Source organism: Prunus avium, chromosome 3 (genome assembly GCF_965620075.1).
Source record: "Prunus avium chromosome 3, drPruAviu1.hap1.1, whole genome shotgun sequence".
Taxonomy (NCBI): domain Eukaryota; kingdom Viridiplantae; phylum Streptophyta; class Magnoliopsida; order Rosales; family Rosaceae; genus Prunus; species Prunus avium.
In genome coordinates this window covers 40,757,222-40,778,519 of record NC_142286.1, presented here as the reverse complement: position 1 = coordinate 40,778,519, position 21,298 = coordinate 40,757,222, and the positions used below count along the sequence as shown (strand labels likewise).

General features: G+C 35.6%; 4 protein-coding genes across 5 annotated transcripts; 2 read left to right on the top strand and 2 right to left on the bottom strand.

Annotated features, from left to right (window-relative positions):
• Positions 1–1,804: 1,804 nt before the first annotated feature.
• On the bottom strand, positions 1,805–2,812 carry ATMAK3 (Acyl-CoA N-acyltransferases (NAT) superfamily protein). The gene is made up of 2 exons (XM_021967285.2): positions 2,290–2,812; positions 1,805–2,153 (listed from the first exon to the last, which is right to left on the bottom strand). The coding sequence occupies exons 1-2, from the start codon at positions 2,704–2,706 to the stop codon at positions 1,953–1,955; spliced, it is 618 nt and encodes a 205-aa protein (XP_021822977.1). The 5' UTR covers positions 2,707–2,812; the 3' UTR covers positions 1,805–1,952.
• A 188-nt stretch (positions 2,813–3,000) lies between these two features.
• Positions 3,001–5,025, top strand: LOC110764338 (cytochrome b-c1 complex subunit Rieske-4, mitochondrial). Its single transcript, XM_021967283.2, has 2 exons — positions 3,001–3,385; positions 4,066–5,025. The coding sequence occupies exons 1-2, from the start codon at positions 3,211–3,213 to the stop codon at positions 4,707–4,709; spliced, it is 819 nt and encodes a 272-aa protein (XP_021822975.1). The 5' UTR covers positions 3,001–3,210; the 3' UTR covers positions 4,710–5,025.
• A 199-nt stretch (positions 5,026–5,224) lies between these two features.
• On the bottom strand, positions 5,225–7,079 carry CCB1 (cofactor assembly of complex C). The gene is made up of 4 exons (XM_021967284.2): positions 6,567–7,079; positions 6,308–6,426; positions 5,744–5,896; positions 5,225–5,595 (listed from the first exon to the last, which is right to left on the bottom strand). The coding sequence occupies exons 1-4, from the start codon at positions 6,984–6,986 to the stop codon at positions 5,406–5,408; spliced, it is 882 nt and encodes a 293-aa protein (XP_021822976.1). The 5' UTR covers positions 6,987–7,079; the 3' UTR covers positions 5,225–5,405.
• A 7,087-nt stretch (positions 7,080–14,166) lies between these two features.
• On the top strand, positions 14,167–21,161 carry SUVH4 (histone-lysine N-methyltransferase, H3 lysine-9 specific SUVH4-like protein). Of its 2 annotated transcripts, XM_021967384.2 has the most exons (15): positions 14,168–14,900; positions 14,993–15,103; positions 15,203–15,271; positions 16,011–16,065; positions 16,256–16,365; positions 16,630–16,806; positions 17,513–17,611; positions 17,795–17,893; positions 18,328–18,377; positions 18,471–18,559; positions 18,955–19,114; positions 19,246–19,351; positions 19,472–19,654; positions 20,205–20,432; positions 20,822–21,161. In XM_021967384.2, exons 1-15 carry the CDS (start codon positions 14,517–14,519, stop codon positions 20,933–20,935), a joined length of 2,034 nt encoding a protein of 677 aa, XP_021823076.1. In that variant the 5' UTR covers positions 14,168–14,516; the 3' UTR covers positions 20,936–21,161. The 2 variants fall into 2 exon arrangements, with proteins under 2 accessions (XP_088107192.1, XP_021823076.1); XM_088251066.1 differs by lacking the exon at positions 17,513–17,611 and having other exon boundaries at positions 14,167–14,900.
• Positions 21,162–21,298: the final 137 nt, after the last annotated feature.

Sequence of the window (21,298 nt, the reverse complement as noted above, 5' to 3'; positions counted from 1 at the left end):
CAACAAGTATGCTTAATCACATTCACCAAATACACTAAAAAATAATTAGTTAAATATGTCTAATGAAATAATCTGTATTTTTTCTCTCATTCTTTATCGTATTGTCATATGTATATAATCTACAAAATTATATGGATGCAATTATTATATGTTGTCGTGAGTCAACACTCCTAGTACGGTTAGGAGATATTTGTGGTAATTATTGTACAATCAGGATTTCAAACCCTAAGTATTTGTTTTATCTTAATATAATCAATAACTGTAAGTTATACATATTAACAATTCATCTCCTAATGGTTTAGATTAACAATTTAACCCCTTTAACATTATATTATGAAGAGGCATAATAGTAAAGCTAAGGAAATAAATAAGTATGAATACGTGAGACAAGTATGTGTTGGAAACTTTGGATCTTAAGTAAATGTGTGAAGTAACGCGTGTTGGTGTGAGTTGTAAATATTATTAAGAGATTTTTTTTTTTATTTGACATATTTGAGTATAATTATAAATTAATTACTTCTCTTGTAACCTACCCAATGTGACTTCATAACATTTTCAATTATTCCATTAAAATATAAATAGCATGGATTATGCAAATGACTAGAGTGACCCTCCGATTATATATAGTCATCACCAAATTTAAATTTCAATTCCACACCTAAACGAATTATTAGCAAGTTAGTTCACCTTTTTTTGGGATCAAACTTTGCAAATAAAATTGGGAATTTTTTTTGTTGCCTCATCCAAAAAAGTAAAAAGGATTTTTATATTTATGCACCAAAAATAAAAGAAACGTACATTTTTTTAATATCAGAAAACAAACAAATTAACAATGATTCGGATTTTGGTGCTTTTTTGGGGTTCGGCTTGGCTGCCGACAGTGAGAGCGAGCCGTTCGAGTTGCCGTCAAAACACAACTAGGAACTTGACGGCAATGTTTGGAATTGGTGGTCTTTGGTTGGACCCCGTGGACTTTTGGCCCTCAAGTAAACGTTTTATCCTTTTCTTATTTTTGCAGTATATATATATATATATATGTAACTCTTCCTCTTTTTTTAGAGAGACATGGACCCCATTTAATGGTTAAAAAATAAAATGATATGTACGAGATTTTAATAGCATTATTATATGTATCATATTCGTAAGCAAATGGATTTCATAACTTCCTTTTCTTTTCTTTTCTCAAATACATATATACTGCTTCTTGAAAGATAGAAAGATTAGAAAGACCACGATTAAGTATTTAATATTTTCTCATCTTAGCCTTATATTGATAATTCTGGTGTCAAAAAATATGCACTGGGACCGTAAAATTTGAGTCACTAATCACAAACTTAAGAAATTTATCTTTTATTCTTGATGGTGGGAAGGGAATTTGGATTTCTAAAGGTACATTATGTGTTAAAAAAGAGTCTGGTTGATTGAAGATTTGAGTAAACAAATTCCATGTATGTCAAGGGAACAGGGATGATGTGACGATAAGTACAGGGAAATACCCTTCCTAAGCAGAGGATCTCAAGAAAGAGACTATAGAAACAAATTATAATTTTGCTGTGATTAAGATCTAATCCTAGCATCTGACATCACAGCAGCAGAGGATTTGGAGCTTTTTCAGGGTGTTTGTTGTTGAATGGCATTGCACGAGTTCCTTTCTTTGCCCTTGTAAACCTAAACTTGGTCCTCAAGCTTTGAATTGTTTGATCAAGTAGCAAGCAATTGGTTAATCTAGCTTATCACTTAGCAAAGATATAATAAAAGACAATTAAAAACAGAAAAGAAAAGAAAAGAATTATTTGGAAAAGGATTAAAGAAGTGAAATGGTACTAGTAGTAATGAAGATACATCTCATCTGAAAATTGAAATGAAAGAGAGAATTCCAAAACAAGTTAATAGAATACAAGAAAGAAAGAAAGAAAGGAGCTTATCCTGATGGGTCAAAACTGAATCCAGAGTCATTCATGTACATTGTAATGTAAAGGTGGGGAGGACTGGGACTGGGAGCGTAAGTCTGGGCGGGGGGGAAACAGCAGCTTTAGACGGAAAGCATCAACCCCGTTCAAGTAGTACCGGAAAAGCCTTTTTGCCCTGATAAATCCAAGGCGCCCATACAACGCCAGTGCTCCTTTATTTGTCACTTCTGCTTCTAGTGTTACCTGAATCACATTCATTCATTCATTCATTCATTCGTTCGTTAAATTCTAGCGGAAAACCCTAAGCCCCAATTTCTCAACAACAGATTATGAAATTAATTACACAAAAAAAGAAAAGAACAGGCAGACCACGACGTACCTCTTCACAGCCTGATTCCATCATGACTTGAATAGATCTGGTAACTAGTTGGGTAGCAATCCCTTTTCCTCTGTAGGGCTTGATGACAACGAGCATGGCGATGTAGCCTCTGTATGTGTTGCGATGCTCCCCCATCTTGCACACCACCGTCCCCACGCATTTGCCTCTGTGGAATGCCAGAAAACACAGCTGCGGCCACAGATACACGAAGTACCTGTACGTAAAGATGGAGTATGGCTCGCTCAGTTCTTGGTCCACCAGCCCCATTATCAGCGGCAGATGATCTTCTCCTTCGTAGCTCACATACTCTATCTCCGATGCCGATAAATTTACTTTCCCACCACCTCCTCCGATGATGCCGCTTTCTTCTTCGTTCCCACTATTTCCTTCCACTTCCACTTCCACTTCCAATTCCATTCTCTCTCTCTGTTACTCTTTTTTCTGTGATGCTTTGCTTTTTGTTTGCGAGTCTTTGTCAAGCTCAAAAGTCCTCGACGACGGAGTGACAATCAGGGATTTGAATTGAGCCCAAACCTCTATCTCTCACGCTTTTCTTTTAGGATGACTCGGCCCAATCCAAGTCTTCAAAGTAAATATGAGATCAGAAATATACTTGAGCCCAAAAACAAACAAAAAAACAGAGTAAATGTGATGATGACGTGCCAAAATCAGGGCCACCTGCCAAATAAATCGACCACACGGTCATTTCATTTCCCCCATGTTCCCAAAATCCCATCGCCTGGGAAATTTTGGTTTGCCTATTTTATCCCTATCCCTCTCTCTCTCTGTATCTCTCTCCACAGCACTCGCTGCATTTGTTGGGCTAACCCAAACACGACCATTTCGCAGCGCAAGGCTTGTACCTTAACCCAGAATCAGAATATTAATAATATTAATATTAATAAGAAAAAGAAGAAGAAGATGTTGAGGGTTGCGGCGAGGAGGCTCTGTTCTGTGTCTGCGTCGCCATGGAGGCCCAATCAGGCCGCCACTGCCTCCTCCTCTGTCCTGTCTCGGAATCTCATCGACGGCCGTGACTCCTCCAATGACCTCAGATCCATCTATTTCACTACTGACTTCTATCTTCCTTCCAGAGGTTAGGGTTTCCCTCATTCCTCTTCCCTATTTCTTGGCAAATGCTTATTTAGGGTTTCCCCCATAATATCTATTTAGGAATTCATCAAAATTTTATCACTTCCTTTTGGGCTTTTCGATAGTCTGGCTTCCGAGAATGTGCAATTGTGTTTTGAGCTTGATATTGTGCTTGCGTTTGTGTTTGTATCATATGTGCAATCTTTCTGAGCTGAACAATAAATATGTTAGTTTATGTTTAGCTCCCATGGATTCTGAATATAATTTGCTACCTATAATGGATTGATTCATTAGAGTTTAGGTTGCCTTATTTTGATGTTGATTGTTTGTCAAACTTGTGTTTAATAAGAGAATGAACTTTGAAATTATGTAGAGTATCTTCTAGCTTTCTTTCTGTAAGAGGTGCATGCCTTCACAAATAATAATGTATATTGGTCTTTTGATCTTGAAGTTGCAAGTTACGTATTGGAAAAGAGAATAAAAAAGAAAAGAACAGGAAGACCAAGAAAAAAGGTCATGAAGCATCAAGTTCCAGTCTGAATGTTAGTGGCTATTTGAAGTCTTTAATAGCTGTTCTAAAATTTACTTCTTTAAGTAATGATTTAAGTCTATATTAAACCATACATATAAGACATGGCTTTCTATGTCATATTGCTCTTGTTCTGAATGAATTGGTTGCTTCAGGTTTTGCTTCTGATTCACTGACCCCATCAAAGGACAACAACTTAGTTCCAGATGTTCCTCCAACTGTGGCAGCTGTTAAGAATCCTACTTCGAAGATAGTTTATGATGATTACAATCATGAGCGTTACCCTCCAGGTGACCCCAGCAAACGGGCATTTGCCTACTTTGTCCTCACAGGTGGTAGGTTTGTCTATGCTTCTCTGATTCGTCTGCTTGTCCTCAAGTTTGTGCTAAGCATGTCAGCCAGTAAGGATGTTCTTGCCATGGCCTCGCTCGAGGTTGATCTCTCCAGCATAGAACCAGGTGCGACTGTGACTGTGAAGTGGCGTGGAAAGCCAGTCTTCATCAGGCGCCGAACTGACGATGATATCAAGCTGGCAAATAGTGTAGATGTTAATTCTCTTCGTGATCCCCAGCAAGATGCTGAGAGGGTCAAAAACCCAGAATGGCTTATTGTTGTTGGGGTCTGCACACATCTGGGTTGCATTCCCTTGCCAAATGCTGGTGACTTTGGTGGATGGTTTTGCCCATGCCATGGTTCCCACTATGATGTTTCTGGAAGGATCCGCAAGGGACCAGCACCATACAACTTGGAGGTACCCACATATACCTTCTTGGAAGAGAACAAGTTATTGATTGGTTAAAAAACCTTGGGGTTGCTCTCTAGCAAACCGGTTGTTTCTGGGATAAGGTTTTTTTCTCTCGTAAGTTAATCAGATAATGTCGAAGATTTGTTACAGACATTTTTGTTTTTGCCCTCTTCCCCCTTTGGGATGTCTGGAAATATTATGTAACTGGGATATTTAACTCTTGCTGGGTGGTGTTGCTATGGATTCTCAATAAGTTGCCTTGGCCTTTGCTGAGCATGAACTGTTTCGAAAGTTTGAAACATTGCTGAGCTGAGGATGTTTTTATTTATTTATTTGGTTATTTATGAATCGAGGAAACTTTATTTAGTTATCTGTTGAGGCTTATTATTGTTACCAAATTGCATTATGGCGCTCTCTGTCTCGTTCATTATAGCATTAGGGGGTTGGGGATCTGATCTGAGGATATTGATAGAGATGTTTGTACCATAATTTTGGCGACTCCTAAAAGCCTGAAGGGGGATAGGATAGAGAGGGGTTTTAATTTTTCCCTTACTAAGTGCATGACAGAATTTGTAATCCAACTGAATCAATCTAATAGTAGTAGCTCACAGCTATATAATTGGTCAAATATTATGATTGTGTATACATCTTAAAATCTTTAAATTAGGATCCAAGCCAATAGAAGAAGAGCCTCATTTCCTTTCTAGTAGTAGTCTCCCTCTCTGAGCCCGAGCCTGAGCCACACGGTTATTATCTCTCGAATATGCCCTTAACATACACCATGCCTTTCTCACTGAGTTGAAGCTCCTTTCTCATTTGCTCTACTTGCTGGTCATCCCCTTGAACGATGATCTCTGACTGTGCACCGTCTTCATCTATGACCATCATTTTGACCTTGATCTGCTCCTTTCTGGATGCCCGTTTCCAGTAATATGCTCCCCTGTGTTCCATTTTTAAAAGGGAACATTAGATGCGAGAGATTTGATAGAGAATTCCTTAGCCAAAACAAAAACCAAAAGCATTGTATGAAGAAAAAAAGCGAGAGAGGAGGAAGAGTGTGGGTGGGTGACTGCTGCTGCTGCACTTACGCCAAGGGACTTAAGGTGATGATCCAAAACCAATTATTGCCGACATCTGGAACAGTTATTGTAAGGACAAGAGCTACGCTTGCCAGGCTGATGCAGGTGCAGAAAGTAAGCAATGCAGCTTGGCCTCGACTTGGAACCATCATGCCTTCAAACCTTCATTCAAGATCAACAGAAAAATTGAGCATATCAATAGATGTCATGTTAGTACACAACTCCTCCTTAATTAGCAAGCAAACAACAACAAATTTAACCATCTATCTATCTTAGTTGCAGGCAGGCAGGCAGGCAGCCTCCTCCAGTTCCAAACACGGCTGGCATTCAGAATCATCTTCATGCGACTCAGGATTGGAACTAAAATGCAATGAGTATGTTCTGTTGTTCTGTATGAACTCATCAGGACAGGAGGAGGAGACTATATATAATTAATTACTTATATCATTATTCAATATTGCATAGATAAGATAAGATAGCCATAGATAGTGATCTTAGTAATAGTATTAGTATGTATGAGAGTTGAGAGAGAAATAATTAAGGAGGAGGAGGAGGATAAGGTGGGTGGCTTACGTGATTGTCTCTCCTCTATCAGTGACCACAAAATTGTTGCGAGTGAAGAATGACAAAATTTCACCTGCGACCTGACTCGGTGCCTTCTTCTCTTCACCTATAAATGTCTTCTGCACAACCTGAAACACATATTTCAGGCTCAGCATCAGCCCAAGTCCATGATGGTTTGGCTTGGTTTAAGTGGAAAAATTGATGGTTCAGGCACATATATAATATAATAATTGATGTAAAAAGTGAAATTGCAGCGGAAATGGCGTACCTTGGATTTAACAGAACGTTTGATGAGGGACCAAAGGCCTGGAACAGAGAGGACGAAGAGACCCAAGGAAGTGTAGTAACTGGCCAAGGAATAACCCACGCTGTCTGCAGCAACCACAAACAATGATGATGATGAAGATGATGGTGGTTCCTGCAGTAAGACTAGTAGAGAGGAAGTAACAAGGGACTCGCAGTCGTGAAGGGAGGAGCTCAAGGCACCAACAACCTGCAGCTGTCTCTTCTTGTTGGCTCTTGTTCTTGAGGAAACTTGACTCAGCAGCCGCCATGGCTGCTTCTGCTTCTGGGTTACATCTCTCGTGGCTTTGACTTGGAGTATTTTCAGAGGACGAGATGATGGATAACTGTGAGGATTTGGGTTTAGCTGTGGGTGTGGAGGGGACGATAACGCTTTAGCTGCCATTGGTCGCTCCACACACACACAGAGACAGAGATAGAGATAAAATACTAGAATTGATTGAGTTTACTGTTTACTAGCTAAGGCCCAAGGAGGCCATGAGCCTTGAGGTCCAACTCCAACAACTCCATATTCAAATTTTCAATAATATGTGAATGTGATAGACTCTGATGGCCACCCGCCCAAGCAAATGGATAAATGGCTTTGAAAAACGACTGCATTGCGTTTTTGTCTTGTACTCATCTCATATAATACAATACAATCAAAGCAAATTATATGCTCCGGTGTGGTGTTGGGCCTATTGGCAAATCACCAACATAAATCGTTGAGGCAAGTTATTGGTACTAAATTCTAATTAAAATCCTCGTTTGAGGAAACATGACGCCCAAACTAGCGTATAAAACACCAAACAAACAGGTAAATCTAGATTAGGTTAGTCGATCTAAGGTAGTAAGTTCGTTCTATTCTATATAAATTTGAATTCCGTTTTTCGTGGATTAGATTAATTTAGAATAATTTAAACAATCATTTATATGCAACAGTTGAAAAGAAAGTAGTTTTGCCAATCTTAGAGCATTTGTAATAGGCTCCTTAAACCACCTCATTAGACAAATTTTAGAGAGGAATTAGAAAAATACAACTTCAACCATGCTCCCTATCCACCTCCTAAAATATGGAGACATTTAGAAGCTCCTAAAAACATCTATAATTATGCTCTCTATTTTTTTTAGTTAGAGCATCCACAATGATGCTCTCTACTTCTTAGCTAAAATTTAGCTAAAAATATAAGAAAGCTATTTTAGGAGCTCTCAAAAAAATTTCAACTCTAACCATACTCCCTAATTTGGAGAGTCATAAATGCTATAACTCTTTTTCGATTGGTCCATCTCTATTAAAAAATAAAATAAAAAATAGTTAGTATTAAATAAAGGTTTGAAATACTCATTAAATAAAGCAACATTAAATTATAGGGAGCCACTAGGAGTCATTTCTCTCTCCTCAGATTTAGGAGCTCCTAGAGGACTCCCTATTTTAGGAGGTGGATAGGGAGCATGGTTGGAGTTGCATTTTTACAATTCTTCCCTAAAATTTGTCTAAGGAGGTGGTTTAGGGAGCCCATTGCGGATACTCTTACAATTTAGTTTGAAACACACAAAAGCTATTTTATGAGCTCTCTATAAAATTTCAACTTCAATCATACTCTCTAGTTTAGGGAGTCATAAATGCTATAATTTTTTTTAATTCAATGTAAATGGTCAATCTTGATTATAAAAAAAATCATATAAAAAATATGCAATATTAATTAAAGGTTTGGGGAGTCTATTGCGGATGCTCTAAATTTGAAGAGAAAAAAAGGACTCCTCCTAGTGACTATCTATAATTTAATCTTGCTTTGTTTTATGCATATTTTTAACTTTTAATTAATGCTACTTTTGTTTTATATAGAGATTGACGAATTATATTAAATTAAAAAATAATCATAGTATTTATGACTCCCTACATTAGAGAGTATGGTTGAAGTTCAAATTTTATAGAGAGCTCCTAAAATAGCTTTTTTGTGTTTTTAGCTAAATGTTAACTAAAAACAAGAGAACATGATTGTAGATTTTCTCATTCAATGATAGCCTTCTCTTTATTTTTTTAATTCACAAAATTCAAAAAGTTAGCAAAATGTACACGTGGCTCATTGAATGAGTGAGTAATGGTAGCATAAGTGTATGCCACTAACTTTGACACTAATTTATTAAGAGCATCTCCAACAATAGTAGCGAATAAAACTTTTGAAGTATGTTAACCTACATGGCAATTTGAAAAGCCTTATTTGCTACTTGAATAATATTTGCTTCAACAAACTCGTCAATTCAATTAATGTAATACCATGAAAAATATGAAGAAAAAAATTGTAAAAAATGTCTATGTATTTATAGTTTGATGGATAGGAACAAATATATTTAAAAAAAATTATAAATTTGATTACCATTTCAATTTCTCATGTTCCTCCCCTCTTGGTTACCATCAATCTCAAAGGCAATTGCGAGCTTCTCAGTGTGAGATTGATTCTTAGGGTCACAAAATGATACGAGAAAAAATGGATGAGAGAAACTGAAAATAATGGATGGATTGAAGAGAGATGGGAAAACAGAGAAAATTATGGTGGTGGATTATTAATAGACGGGTGGATTAAATAGAGTTATTTCATGGAGAAACTAGCAGAGGAATCGCCTTCCTCAAGCACATGTTGTTTATGTTTCTACATGGGAAACGAAGAAACTTTATGTGAAGAGGAAACGAAGAAACCTAATTTAATCGTGTGTTGTTTCTGTTTTATTTTTTAATAAATTGGACAATAGTATATACCAAAGTAGATATTAATAAGCCACTATATAATATTTTAGTATAATTTTTATAACATATATTATTCACATTCAATAATATGTGAGAATTATTTGTATAATACGTGAACTTTGTGTGAATTACATAAAATTTTGTAAAAAATATGGCTATTAAGCATTAGAAATACATATGTACATGTACAATACGACTATTGTACGTTTGCTTTTTAAAAAATAGTAGATGTGTATAGAATACGAATGTATTATTGAAAAATACATACGTACATATATATAAGACAGTAGCCGCTCTTGGGATATGGAGAAGTTTAATTAAGACACCCAAACGAAAATAAGTAATTTTTTTTTTGGTTTTTACAGAGAAGAATTTAAATAAAAAAAAGGATAAGATAATAATTAAATTAAAGAAGTTGGCGAAAAAACAAAAATAAAGAAACTAATTATATATATATATATATATATATATATATATATATATATATTTTAAACATAAACACTTCTCCCGATGAAATTTCGTCGGTATAGGTCTATGCCGGCAAATATTTGTCGGATTAGGTTTCTCCCGACAAAAGAACCTCCGCCGACGAAATTTCGTCGGGAGAGGTCATTTAAAAAAAAACAAATATAAACTTAGGATGTTTAGGTTAATTAATTTTTTATAATTTTATTTTTACTAATTAAATAATATATTTGACTGATTTAATTAGTTCAATTAGTAATTATATTTTAATTTTTTTTATAGTGATTAATTAGTATTAAATATTTTAATTAACTTCATGAATTATATTACTAAATAAATAGTAATTCAATTTTTCTTTTTCTGTTTTTCCTTTAATATTGACTAAGTAAATAATAACTAAAACATAATTACTAATCAAAGTAATTAAAAAAGCGAAATACATATTATGCTACTTAAAGACCCTGTTTGGCATGCTTCACTAAGCTTCACTGGACTGGACTGGGTTAAATAGTCCTAAAAACCTATGTTTGGTAAGGGAAGGGATTAAGTTAAATGAGATTATATAATCCAATGGGTAAAAAAACAACGGACTCGCTTGTCTAATATAGCAAGCCCAAAACTTGGTTCGCTAAATAGCGAAGGTGCTATTTTGTACACGGAGTCCGGCTGAATACCACCACCACCATCAAACACACGAGCCCGAAACATCAAGCATACCACCATCACCCCGATGCCACAACCATCAGACCACCACCATCAAACCCACAACCAGCCACCACATACCCAATTGAACCATCACCATCACCTAATCAGTAAATCGAACCATAATCACCAGCCACCACATACCTAGCTAAACCACCAGCACCACCCAATCGAAACCATCACAACCATTAATCAGTGGAACCACAGAGAGAGAGAGAGAGAGAGAGAGAGAGAGAGAGAGAGTTGATGGTTGGATCTGTAGTGGCATTAAGAGAGAGTGAAAAGGAGGGAAGGAAGAAGAAAAGATAAAGGAAAGCATAGGAAGAAGGAAACGAAGAAAAACAAAAACGGCCTGGGAATGGAAAGAAGAAGAAAGGAGGAAGGAAGAAAAAAAACGGAAACGGGCCAGGGTAGAAAAGGATGAGGAAGGAAGAAAGGAAAAAAGAAAAGGGAACGGCCAGAGAAGAAAAGAAAGAAGAAAAGACAAGGGAGAGAAAAGTAAGGAAAAAGAAAAATAAAAAGAAATGAGATAGTTTTAGTCTTTCAAAAATATTATAATTTTATTTAATTTTAGGCTAAAATCCTTAATTAAAATTAAATATTAAAAAAAAAAATAGTCCGACACGACACCAAACATAAGTCTTCACTATTTTTACAATCCAGTTTCTTAGTCCGACGCAACACTAAACGTAGGTCAGTACTTAATCCAGCTTAGTCCATTCCGAGCTAATTCAAGACAGTCCTAGGATTTAATCCGGTCCATAACAGTCTGCCATACCAAACGACCCCAAAGGGTTTGTAAAATCGTATAGCCGTGCGGCTATACTTTTTAAAAAAAAAAAAAAAAAAAAACTGGGTATAGTCGTGCGGCTGTACTATTTTTACATATAAAAAAAGGACCCCAGTCATTAGGCGCCACGTGTCAAGACAATTCTAATTTTTTTTAAAAATTAAAAACACAGAGTATAGCCGAGCGGCAGTTCTAATTTTTTTATTAAAAAAAAAGAGGACCCTCCAGCGATTAGACGCCACGTGTCACTATACTATTTTTGAAAAAAAAATCGTAGTATAGCCGAACGGCTATACCATTCTAAAAGGTCTATCTATACTATTTAATATATAATTTTTTTTTTAAAAAGAGACCCTCCAAGTTTCATTTGTTTGTACTTTATAGATATTAATTTGCTAGTTTCGACCTATCCAAAGTAGATATTAATAAGCCATTATATAATATTTTAGTATAATTTTCATAACATATATTATTCGTATTCAATAATATGTGAGAATTATTTGTATAATATGTGAACTTTGTGTGAATTACAGAAAAATTTGTAAAAAATATGGGTATTAAGCATTAGAAATACGTATGTAAATGTACAATACGACTATTATACGTTTGCTTTTAAAAAAATAGTAGACGTGTATAGAATACAAATGTATTATTGAAAAATACGTATGTATATATATATATATATATATATATATATATATATATATATATATAAAAGACTATAGCTGCTCTTGTGCTCTGGGGAAGTTTAATTAAGACACCCCAACGAAAATATGTAATTATTATTATTTTCTTTTGCACTGAAGAATTTAAATTAAAAAGGATAAGATATTAATTAAATTAAAGAAGTTGGCAAAAAAACAAAAGGAAAGAAACTAATTTTATATATTTTTTTTAAAAAAACATAAAAACTTATCCCGACGAAATTTCGTCGGCATAGGTCTATGACGGCAAATATTTGTCGAATTAGGTTTCTCCCAACAAAAGAACCTCTGCCGACGAAATTCCGTCGGGAGAGGTGTAATAGACTTGTGCCGACGGAATTTTGTCGGGAGAGGTCATTTAAAAAAAAATATATATATAAATTTAGGATGTTTAGGTTAATTAATTTTTTAAAATTTTATTTTTAGTAATTAAATAATATATTTAACTGATTTAATTAGTTAAATTAGTAATTATATTTTAATTATTATTTATTTAGTGAATAATTAGTATTACATATTTTAATTAACTTCATGAATTATATTACTTAATAAATAGTAATTCAATTTTTTTTCTTTTTTTCCTTTAATATTCACTAAGTAAATAATAACTAAAACATAATTACTAATCAAAGTAATTAAAAAAGAGAAATACATATTATGCTACTTAAAGGTTTGTAAAATAGTATAGCCGTGTGGCTATACTATTTAAAAATAAAAATAAAAAACTGAGTATAGCCGTTCGGCTGTACTATTTTTACATATAAAAAAAGAGGACCCAGTCATTAGCCGCCACGTGTCAAGACAATTCTACTTTTTGAAAAAAACATTTCTACTTTTTGAATTTTTTTTTTTAAACACAGAGTTTAGGTGCACGGCTGCACTAATTTTTTATTTTTATTAAAAAAAAGGACCCTCCAGCAATTAGACGCCACGTGTCACTATGCTATTTTTGAAAAAAAATCGTAGTCTACCCGCTTGGCTATACTATTCTAAAAGGTCTATCTGCACTATTTAATTTATAAATTAAAAAAAAAAAAAGAGGACCCTCCAAGTTTCATTAGTTTGTACTTTATAGATATTAATTTGATAGTTTCAACATATCCAAAGTAGATATTAATAAGCCACTATATAATATTTTATTATAATTTTTATAACATATATTATTCGTATTCAATAATATGTGAGAATTATTTGTATAATACGTAAATTTTGTGTGAATTTCTGAAAATTTTGTAATAAATATGGGTATTAAGCATTAGAAATACATATGTACATATATGGTTATTAAGCATTAGAAATACATATGTACATGTACAATATGACTATTGTATGTTTGATTTAAAAAAAAACTATAGACGTGTATAGAATATATATATAAATTTGGGGCCCCTTAATTGGAGGCCCATGGCCAAGACCCCTCTCGTCCACCCCCAAGGCGGGCTCTGTATACCAGCCTCATGCGTGTGCTGATTGATTTTGTCTTCTTCTTATCTTCTGCATGTACATTTCATTTGAGAAAAATTACTTTTGACAGTTTTTTTAATTTTTTTTTTAATTTGTATTATTATATAAATATTATTTAATTAGTGTAATATATAGACAAAAAATAGAGAAGAATATGGGTGTAGTGGTGGGGAGAGGGATGTGGGTGTAATGGGCAGTAAATATTTTTCCTAGATTACTTAAATGTAATTTGTTTTATTAAATTATTATTTTTAATACTATTTCCTCATTGTATTAAATTGTGGTGTTCTATTATTTTTGTTAAGTATTAACATTTTCAGGGTTTTTGATATGAGATAAATATGAGTTTCTACAACACCCCTTAATCCTAACTCTCTTACATAGAAAGTGTGCCCTAAATATGATTTGAGATAGTTGAAGAAAAAGTGGAGATGTATTTCTCACCACTTTTATCAAACGAATATCCTCATTATTATTTTCAACACTTGACATGTGTCAATAGGCATATAATCATAGTTAACTATTTACTTTGTATTTGTGAAACCATTGTTATGTTTATAGATGCGTGTCAAATGTTGAGAACAAAGATGATGATGGTAGATCTCTTTTCCTTTCTATTTTTGCGAGAGAGGCTGATTTCGTATTTTTATTTTACCAAAAACCAATTTACAAGTAGGAATATGTCCAAAAATTTACATTACCCTTCCTCCCTCGGAAAGGCCAAAACCAAATCTGAGGAGCGCTCAAGCCTCAAAAAGTGAAAAGCGAGTGAGGGAGGAAGAGGGAGGAAAGGAAATGGAGAGAGAGATGAAGAGGCGAGCGCGGGAATAAGGGCCCGTCCGTACTCCTTCAATACCAGCACTCAACAGTCCACAGTGACGCAAGAGAGAACCCACAAATACACCCACCCACCCACCCACACACATCCACACACATCCACACACACTCTTTTCTCTCTCTCTGCTCCCAAGCCAGGCCTCCCAACATTTTTTGTATATTTTATTTGTTTGTGTCTTGCAGTTTCTGAAAAACCCTAAAACCACCAGACATTTGCGAGGGTGGAAAATGGTTGTCCAATCGCTGGTTCAGAGCTCCATAGATGCGCAAGCAGACGCAGACGCTGAGATTTCATCGCCACCGCCGAGGAGGGCCAGTTCTCGGCTTCAGGGGAAACCGAGACCCCAAAAGGAACTCCTGGTCCGTCGCAGAGTGCAACTACTTGATGAACACGAAGATGGAGACAGAGAAGGAGGTGGCCTTAGCAAAAGAGCCAATGTTTATGGTAGAAGAAGGTCCCATGCAGAAAATGAGGCCCAGGGGGCTAGCTCTAACGGCGCTTTAGAAGGTGGAACCGGCAAACCCTCTGATCCTTTGGTCGAGAAGAGTGACCACGTTAAGGTCAAAGAGACCCTGAGGTTGTTCAACAAACACTATCTATATTTCGTACAGGTTTGTCCTCTTGAGGCTTGAGCTTAGCTATCACCCTATTTTCATGTTCAAATGTGAAATGTCCAATGTCTATTGTTAAATGTTATTCATAGGAAGAGGAGAAGAGGTGCAGAAAAGTGGAAGCTGATAATAAAGCATCCGCATCTTCAAAGAAAGCCTCAAAATCTTCAAAGAAAGCCTCGAAATCTTCAAAAAATTCTAAGGTCAGTTTCTGTTTAATAATCTGTGCTTAACATTCTTGTGGTCTTGAGATTAATCAAATCGGTCCTTAATATGTTTCCCTAATGAATAAATTTCTGCAGAAAGAGGCTTCCTCGCCAGACACAAAGGTGGGAAAAGCAAAACGACCTGATTTGAAGGCATTAACTAAGGCAAGTAAACATCTTTCCTCTCATGAAGCTTGGCATGCATTGCCTTGTGCTGTTTTCCCCACCTTATCATGTTTATATGCGATATTTCCTTTGTGTTTTCATAATGTCATATTTCGGATTCAGACGAATTTTTATGCCATACTAAGCCTTTCCAAAGAAAAATATGTATATCTTAAGGTGATTTAAAGCTACAAATGCTGTTCAAATTACATCTGTTTTGTAAGCAGATGCTAGAGTAATGTTCTTAGGTATTCAAAAGTATATCAATGCTGGTGTCAGTGGTTGTGATACGACTATTTTCTATTGGTTTGCAAACTGCTATCCATATGATTTTGTTTTTGGTATTAAGATCCAATGATGTTCCTGCTCGGTTGGAAAGTAATAAGAGGTTGTACAAGAGCAAGGAGGAGGAGGTGGATTTACTTCGGGATATAATTAAGTTTTTAGCTTCTCTTGGGCATCTTTGTGTAAACATTTTAGAGAGTTTCCTTTTAGTGCCATTCTTATTGATTGGAAGAAAGCTTTGATTTGAATGTAATGTGTTTTTAGCTTAACCTGGTTTTGGTGGACATCTTGTTCAGCTATCCTACTTGTACCTTTTCTTTATTAATAAAGTTTGTGTTAACAATTTAAAAATTGATGTTCCTGATGGGAATGTTTTGATTAGTATTTGTGGATACAAGGTCTGATGTAATCTGCCCCTGTTTGTATCTGGCTTCAAACTAAAAATGTCTAGCAGATGTTGGAGAACAAAGAAATTTTGCGTGGCACTAAAAGAATTGGAAGCATTCCAGGTTTGTGGCTCTCACTTGGTTAATTTTGACTATATGCCATGTGCTTTTGTTGGGTTTTGTAGACTGAAATACATTTTGGTATTATTTTGATATGTTTATGAGATGATAACTTTGATTAAGAATGATATATGTTTGATTGTTGTTTTCAAAGCTTTTAATTTGCGGGTGCTGAAATTTCCCTGGATGGCAGGTATTGATGTTGGGCATCAGTTCTATTCTCGGGCTGAAATGGTTGCTGTTGGTTTCCACAGCCATTGGCTGAACGGGATAGATTATATGGGGCAATCCTACAGTAAAGGGGTAACGCATCCTTTTTCTCTTTGGACTCAGACACTTAATAATGAAACTGCAGTTTTCTTGATTATAACTCAGATACTTATTTCTTTATTCGTGTTTTGTTGTTAGCGGGGTAGGGGGGAGTTGTCCTTAATGTGATTGGTTATCCAATATACTAAATAGTCCAAAGGGATTGATGTTAGGCCCTTTTTTTTTTCTTTTATGATGTTCTAGTCTAATTGAAGAAATCAAAAGCCAACTTCAGGTTTCCCCTTGTTGATAATGCAGGAGTACAGTAACTATACATTCCCACTTGCAGTGGCCATTGTCATATCAGGCATGTATGAGGATGATTTGGATAATGCTGAGGATGTTGTGTATACTGGTCAAGGTGGCCATAATTTAACAGGTGATAAGCGTCAAATTCAAGACCAAGTTCTGGAACGTGGTAATTTGGCGCTCAAGGTGTGTAGTCAAAGTCTTCTAGTTTCTACTTTAATCTTCGTTTGCTAGTTGGATTGGCATGTTTACTTACATGGAATGAGCATTGGAATTATTCCAGTTATTGACTTCCATGTGTTTCCTGGCACATAGGTATTAGAATTGCTTCAATTCTTGATTTCCCATGCGTTTACCAACACCAAGGAATAAAAATACTGTCTGATCAGAGATGATCCAGTGATGCGGACTGTCCCTTTTTCAGCCAACTTTGAATTAGCAATTTGATTATCTTCATTATCAGAGAACCGTTGACAAACATGACCTTGTTTAACATCCTCATTGAAGGTCCCTATTAGAGAAGGACTCGTATATGCATATGCATAGTTTTTGTTCACTGCGGGCTCTTGTTTTTGCCTGAAAAAAAACTTTGCAATGTATCTACAGATGAATAATATCTTAATTCAGAATTGATTTATTTTGCAAAAGTCTAGCCTTGAGCTTCCTCCCCTCCCCTCCTAAGAAATCAGCTTAAGAGATTAAGAGTCAAGAAAGGAAGGATGGGTACACTTGCATATAAAAGACACTTAGTTTTAAATGATCTTGGGTCACATTTGTAATCCCTATTTTCTTATCTCCTCTATAAGTCTCAATGAATGACCACAAACACATGTTTATAGGTGTGGGTGTGGAAATGTTATCTAAGAATTTCATATATTCTCACAAATTGCAGAATTGTGTGGAGCAATGTGTACTTGTTAGAGTAGTTCGTGGCCATGAATGTAAAAGTAGTTACTGTGGGAAACTTTACACTTATGATGGCTTGTACAAGGTAAAATCATCTGAAGCATGTTCTTTAAGATTTACTTCCTATGATGTCAACAAACTATTGCTTTCACTTTGAATATCTTAGTTACTGCTTGTTTATTGGTATTCTGCTGGATTTATTCACTTTAATAATTGAGCTGGTAGATTTATCTGTTCGTTTTTATTGTCATTTATTTTCATTTTACAGGTTGTTCAGTATTGGGCAGAGAAGGGTATTTCTGGATTTACTGTGTTTAAGTATCGTCTTAGGCGGGCTGATGGGCAGCCAGCGTTGACCACAAACCAGGTTACATATAGAAAATCATTCGAGGCCATATTTGTGATGATTTTTATTTGAATCTGATGTAGAAAATCTTGTGTTAGTGTACCAGTTTGTCACATTAGTTATAAAAAGAGGAACTAGTTTGTTTCATCAGATAGTCTATATTTTTCATATGCTGCCATTTATAGGTTTATTATGGTGGATTAGTGTATTTTCTGGAAATATATATCTTTTTGAAAACTCATGATGCAGAAGAGATTATTAGAGCTAACAAAGTCTCATTTCTTATATATCTTTCTCTGGGTATTGCAATATGTCTTGGTTGGCTGTTCTCTTTTCAGATCCTAAATCACATCTCATTTTCATTTTGGCATACCTTTGCATGCTTAACCAGTGAGCAACTGTTTATGGGAGATTCTTTTTTCTTTCTTTAATATGATTCTTAACTCCTGTGACAGGTTCAATTTATTAATGGGCGTGTACCGCAGTCTCTTTCAGAAATACGCGGGTATATGAAGAAAAAACAATTAAAATGTTAATGACTTTTAAACTGAATTGCAAATTGAAAGTGTAATTACATTCTATTGTTTTATTGGCTAAGGTTGGTGTGCGAGGACATTAGTGAGGGTCAAGAGGATGTTCCCATTCCGGCTACTAATTTGGTGGATGATCCACCTGTTGCACCCACAGGCAAGTTGTTGACGCTCGATATCATCATTATTGTTATTACTTTTGGGATCAAAGAGTAAATATGGGCAAAAACTACCAAATTTTAGAATGTTTGCGATGCCTTGGACATACAATGCACATTGGAATTTTTTTATTCCCTCAGAGTCATCATTGACTGGTCAATCACAGTTTTTTTTTTCTGTGTATTTTTGTTATGTTATTTTTTTACAATCTCATTAATCATCTCATTTCTGTTACATACACGACCGTGTCCTCTATCTGTGGTGGTTGAAGTTTTTCATAGAATTTTGGTCTCCTTCAATTTGTTCAAGCAGTCACATGAATGATTTTATGTATGATTAAGTTCTATATTATGGTGAGTACAATAATCTGGTCTCAAATTCTTAAAATTTTAGGTTTCACGTATTGTAAGTCTATGCAAATTGCGCAAAATGTGAAGCTTCCCACAGATGCCACTGGATGCAATTGCAAAGGAACTTGCATGGATCCCAAGACTTGTGCATGCACCATGCTTAATGGCTCTGACTTTCCATATGTGCAGCGTGATGGTGGCAGGTGAGCCATGCATCAAACATGCTGCTGTTTCTACATTAAATTTTGATATTAAACGCCTATAATAATTTTGGCCGATTTTGTTAGTTTATCTTCTTACTTGAGGGTACTCTTGTTTTTGTCGTATCTTCCAGATTAATTGAAGCCAAGGATGTAGTGTTTGAATGTGGCCCCAAATGCGGTTGTGGACCTGCTTGTGTCAATCGTACTTCTCAGAGAGGGCTGAAGTATCGATTTGAGGTGATGCTTTCCTTGTTACTTTTTTTTTGGTCATTTGGAAACAGAGACACATGATTACAGATTTGTGTCAAAGTGGTACATGTTTAAAATATGAATGTTCTGAATGATGGGTGTCAACAGGTTTTCCGTACGCCAATGAAAGGGTGGGCTGTTAGATCATGGGATTTTATACCTTCTGGGGCTCCGGTCTGCGAGTACATTGGAATACTTAGGAGGACGGAAGATGTAGATAATGCCTCAGAGAATTATTACATTTTTGACATTGATTGCTTGCAAACGATGAAGGGGCTTGATGGAAGAGAGGTATTGTCACCGAAGCTGTATTCATCTTTGCAATGTGATATGCCTTGTCATTGCCAGTTTGGAGTCTCTCTGTAGCTATTTATGTTCCATAAAAGTTCATGTCATTATTTTGATAACTTTTAAATCTGATGCATGTAAACTGAATCACCTACTTGACTTTTGCATGTAATAATCAATTGTGTCTTAAGATAAATTCTTGTTCTATTATATACAAAGAGATGTTGATGGTGGTTTTTATTTTTTGTCCTGTTTTTATATTTGATAGAACACTTGAAAGTGAAAAGTAGCCGAACAATGAGAGACTATTTCTTAGTTAGGAACTTAGGACTATTTCTGGACTGAACACTGCACACATCTGGTTTTCTGTACCACTTCGTCACCTGAATGTCCATGTGGATCTCTCTGAGGAAGCAGATGTTTGTGTAACATCTGATCAATACACTCTCACTCTGCCATTTCATATGATATGTTTCGTCATTTGTCATTATAAGTATCTTTATTGCGCTCAGTGGCACTCCAGAGCAGTTCATCTCATTTATCTTTTTGACAGAGGCGATCACAAGCTGTATGCTTACCAGCAGTTAATTCACTGGAGAGACCTGATGATCAGAGCGTGCCAGATTTCTGCATTGATGCAGGTTCCACCGGAAATATTGCCAGATTTATAAATCACAGTTGTGAGCCTAATCTGTTTGTCCAGTGTGTGTTGAGTTCACACCATGACATAAAACTAGCTCGAATAATGCTGTTTGCGGCGGACAATATACCTCCTTTGCAGGTCTCTTTCTCTCTCTCTCTGATTGTCAATTTCATCATCAATCAATCTAGTGTGCGACAATATTCCATGATAAAAAGGCTGGTAAATTTTTTTTTTGGAAGTAAATATGCAGAGTGCTTATAAACTTAATAGTGAGCAGTGTTCAATGTCTTAAAGATTTGAATTCCATGTGAAAGTCACTCTGATGAAGTGGATGTTTGTTGTCTGTATCAGAACCGCCATCGACTGATTGCTGCTTTTAGGAAATTATTCTTGATATGATTTTGCTATCTGCTCCACGGGCTTAAATTTCTGCTTCTTGTTGGACTTTACTGGAGGGCCAGTACTTGGATCTTAATCTAAATTTTGGAGTAGCTGACATTTTGTTTGTTTGTTTTGATTTATGATAGGAGCTCACATATGACTATGGCTACGCCCTTGATAGTGTCATGGGTCCAGATGGGAAAGTAAAACAGATGTTCTGCCATTGTGGGGCCACAGGTTGCAGGAAACGCTTATTCTAGGTGATAAACACTCCAAATGAACTGCTCTTTTGATTTTGCAACTACGTGTTATTTGTTTGTTGTATCTATTTGTAATTCCATCAACTGATCTAACCTCTATCCTTCTCTGGGAGGTTACGCTTCAAATGCACAGAATAGGCACAGTTCAAACAAGACTGATTTTGTAACTCAGATGTGAAGAGAGAAAATTATATGGCAATATTTTGATAAAAACAAGAACCTTGCACATTCTCTCTCTCTCTCTCTCTCTCTCTCTCTCTCTTTATATATATATATATATATATATATATATATATAAATTACAGTTGCTGAACTCAGCAATGAACAGACCTGCCCCCCCCCCCTCCCCCCCAAAAAAAAAAA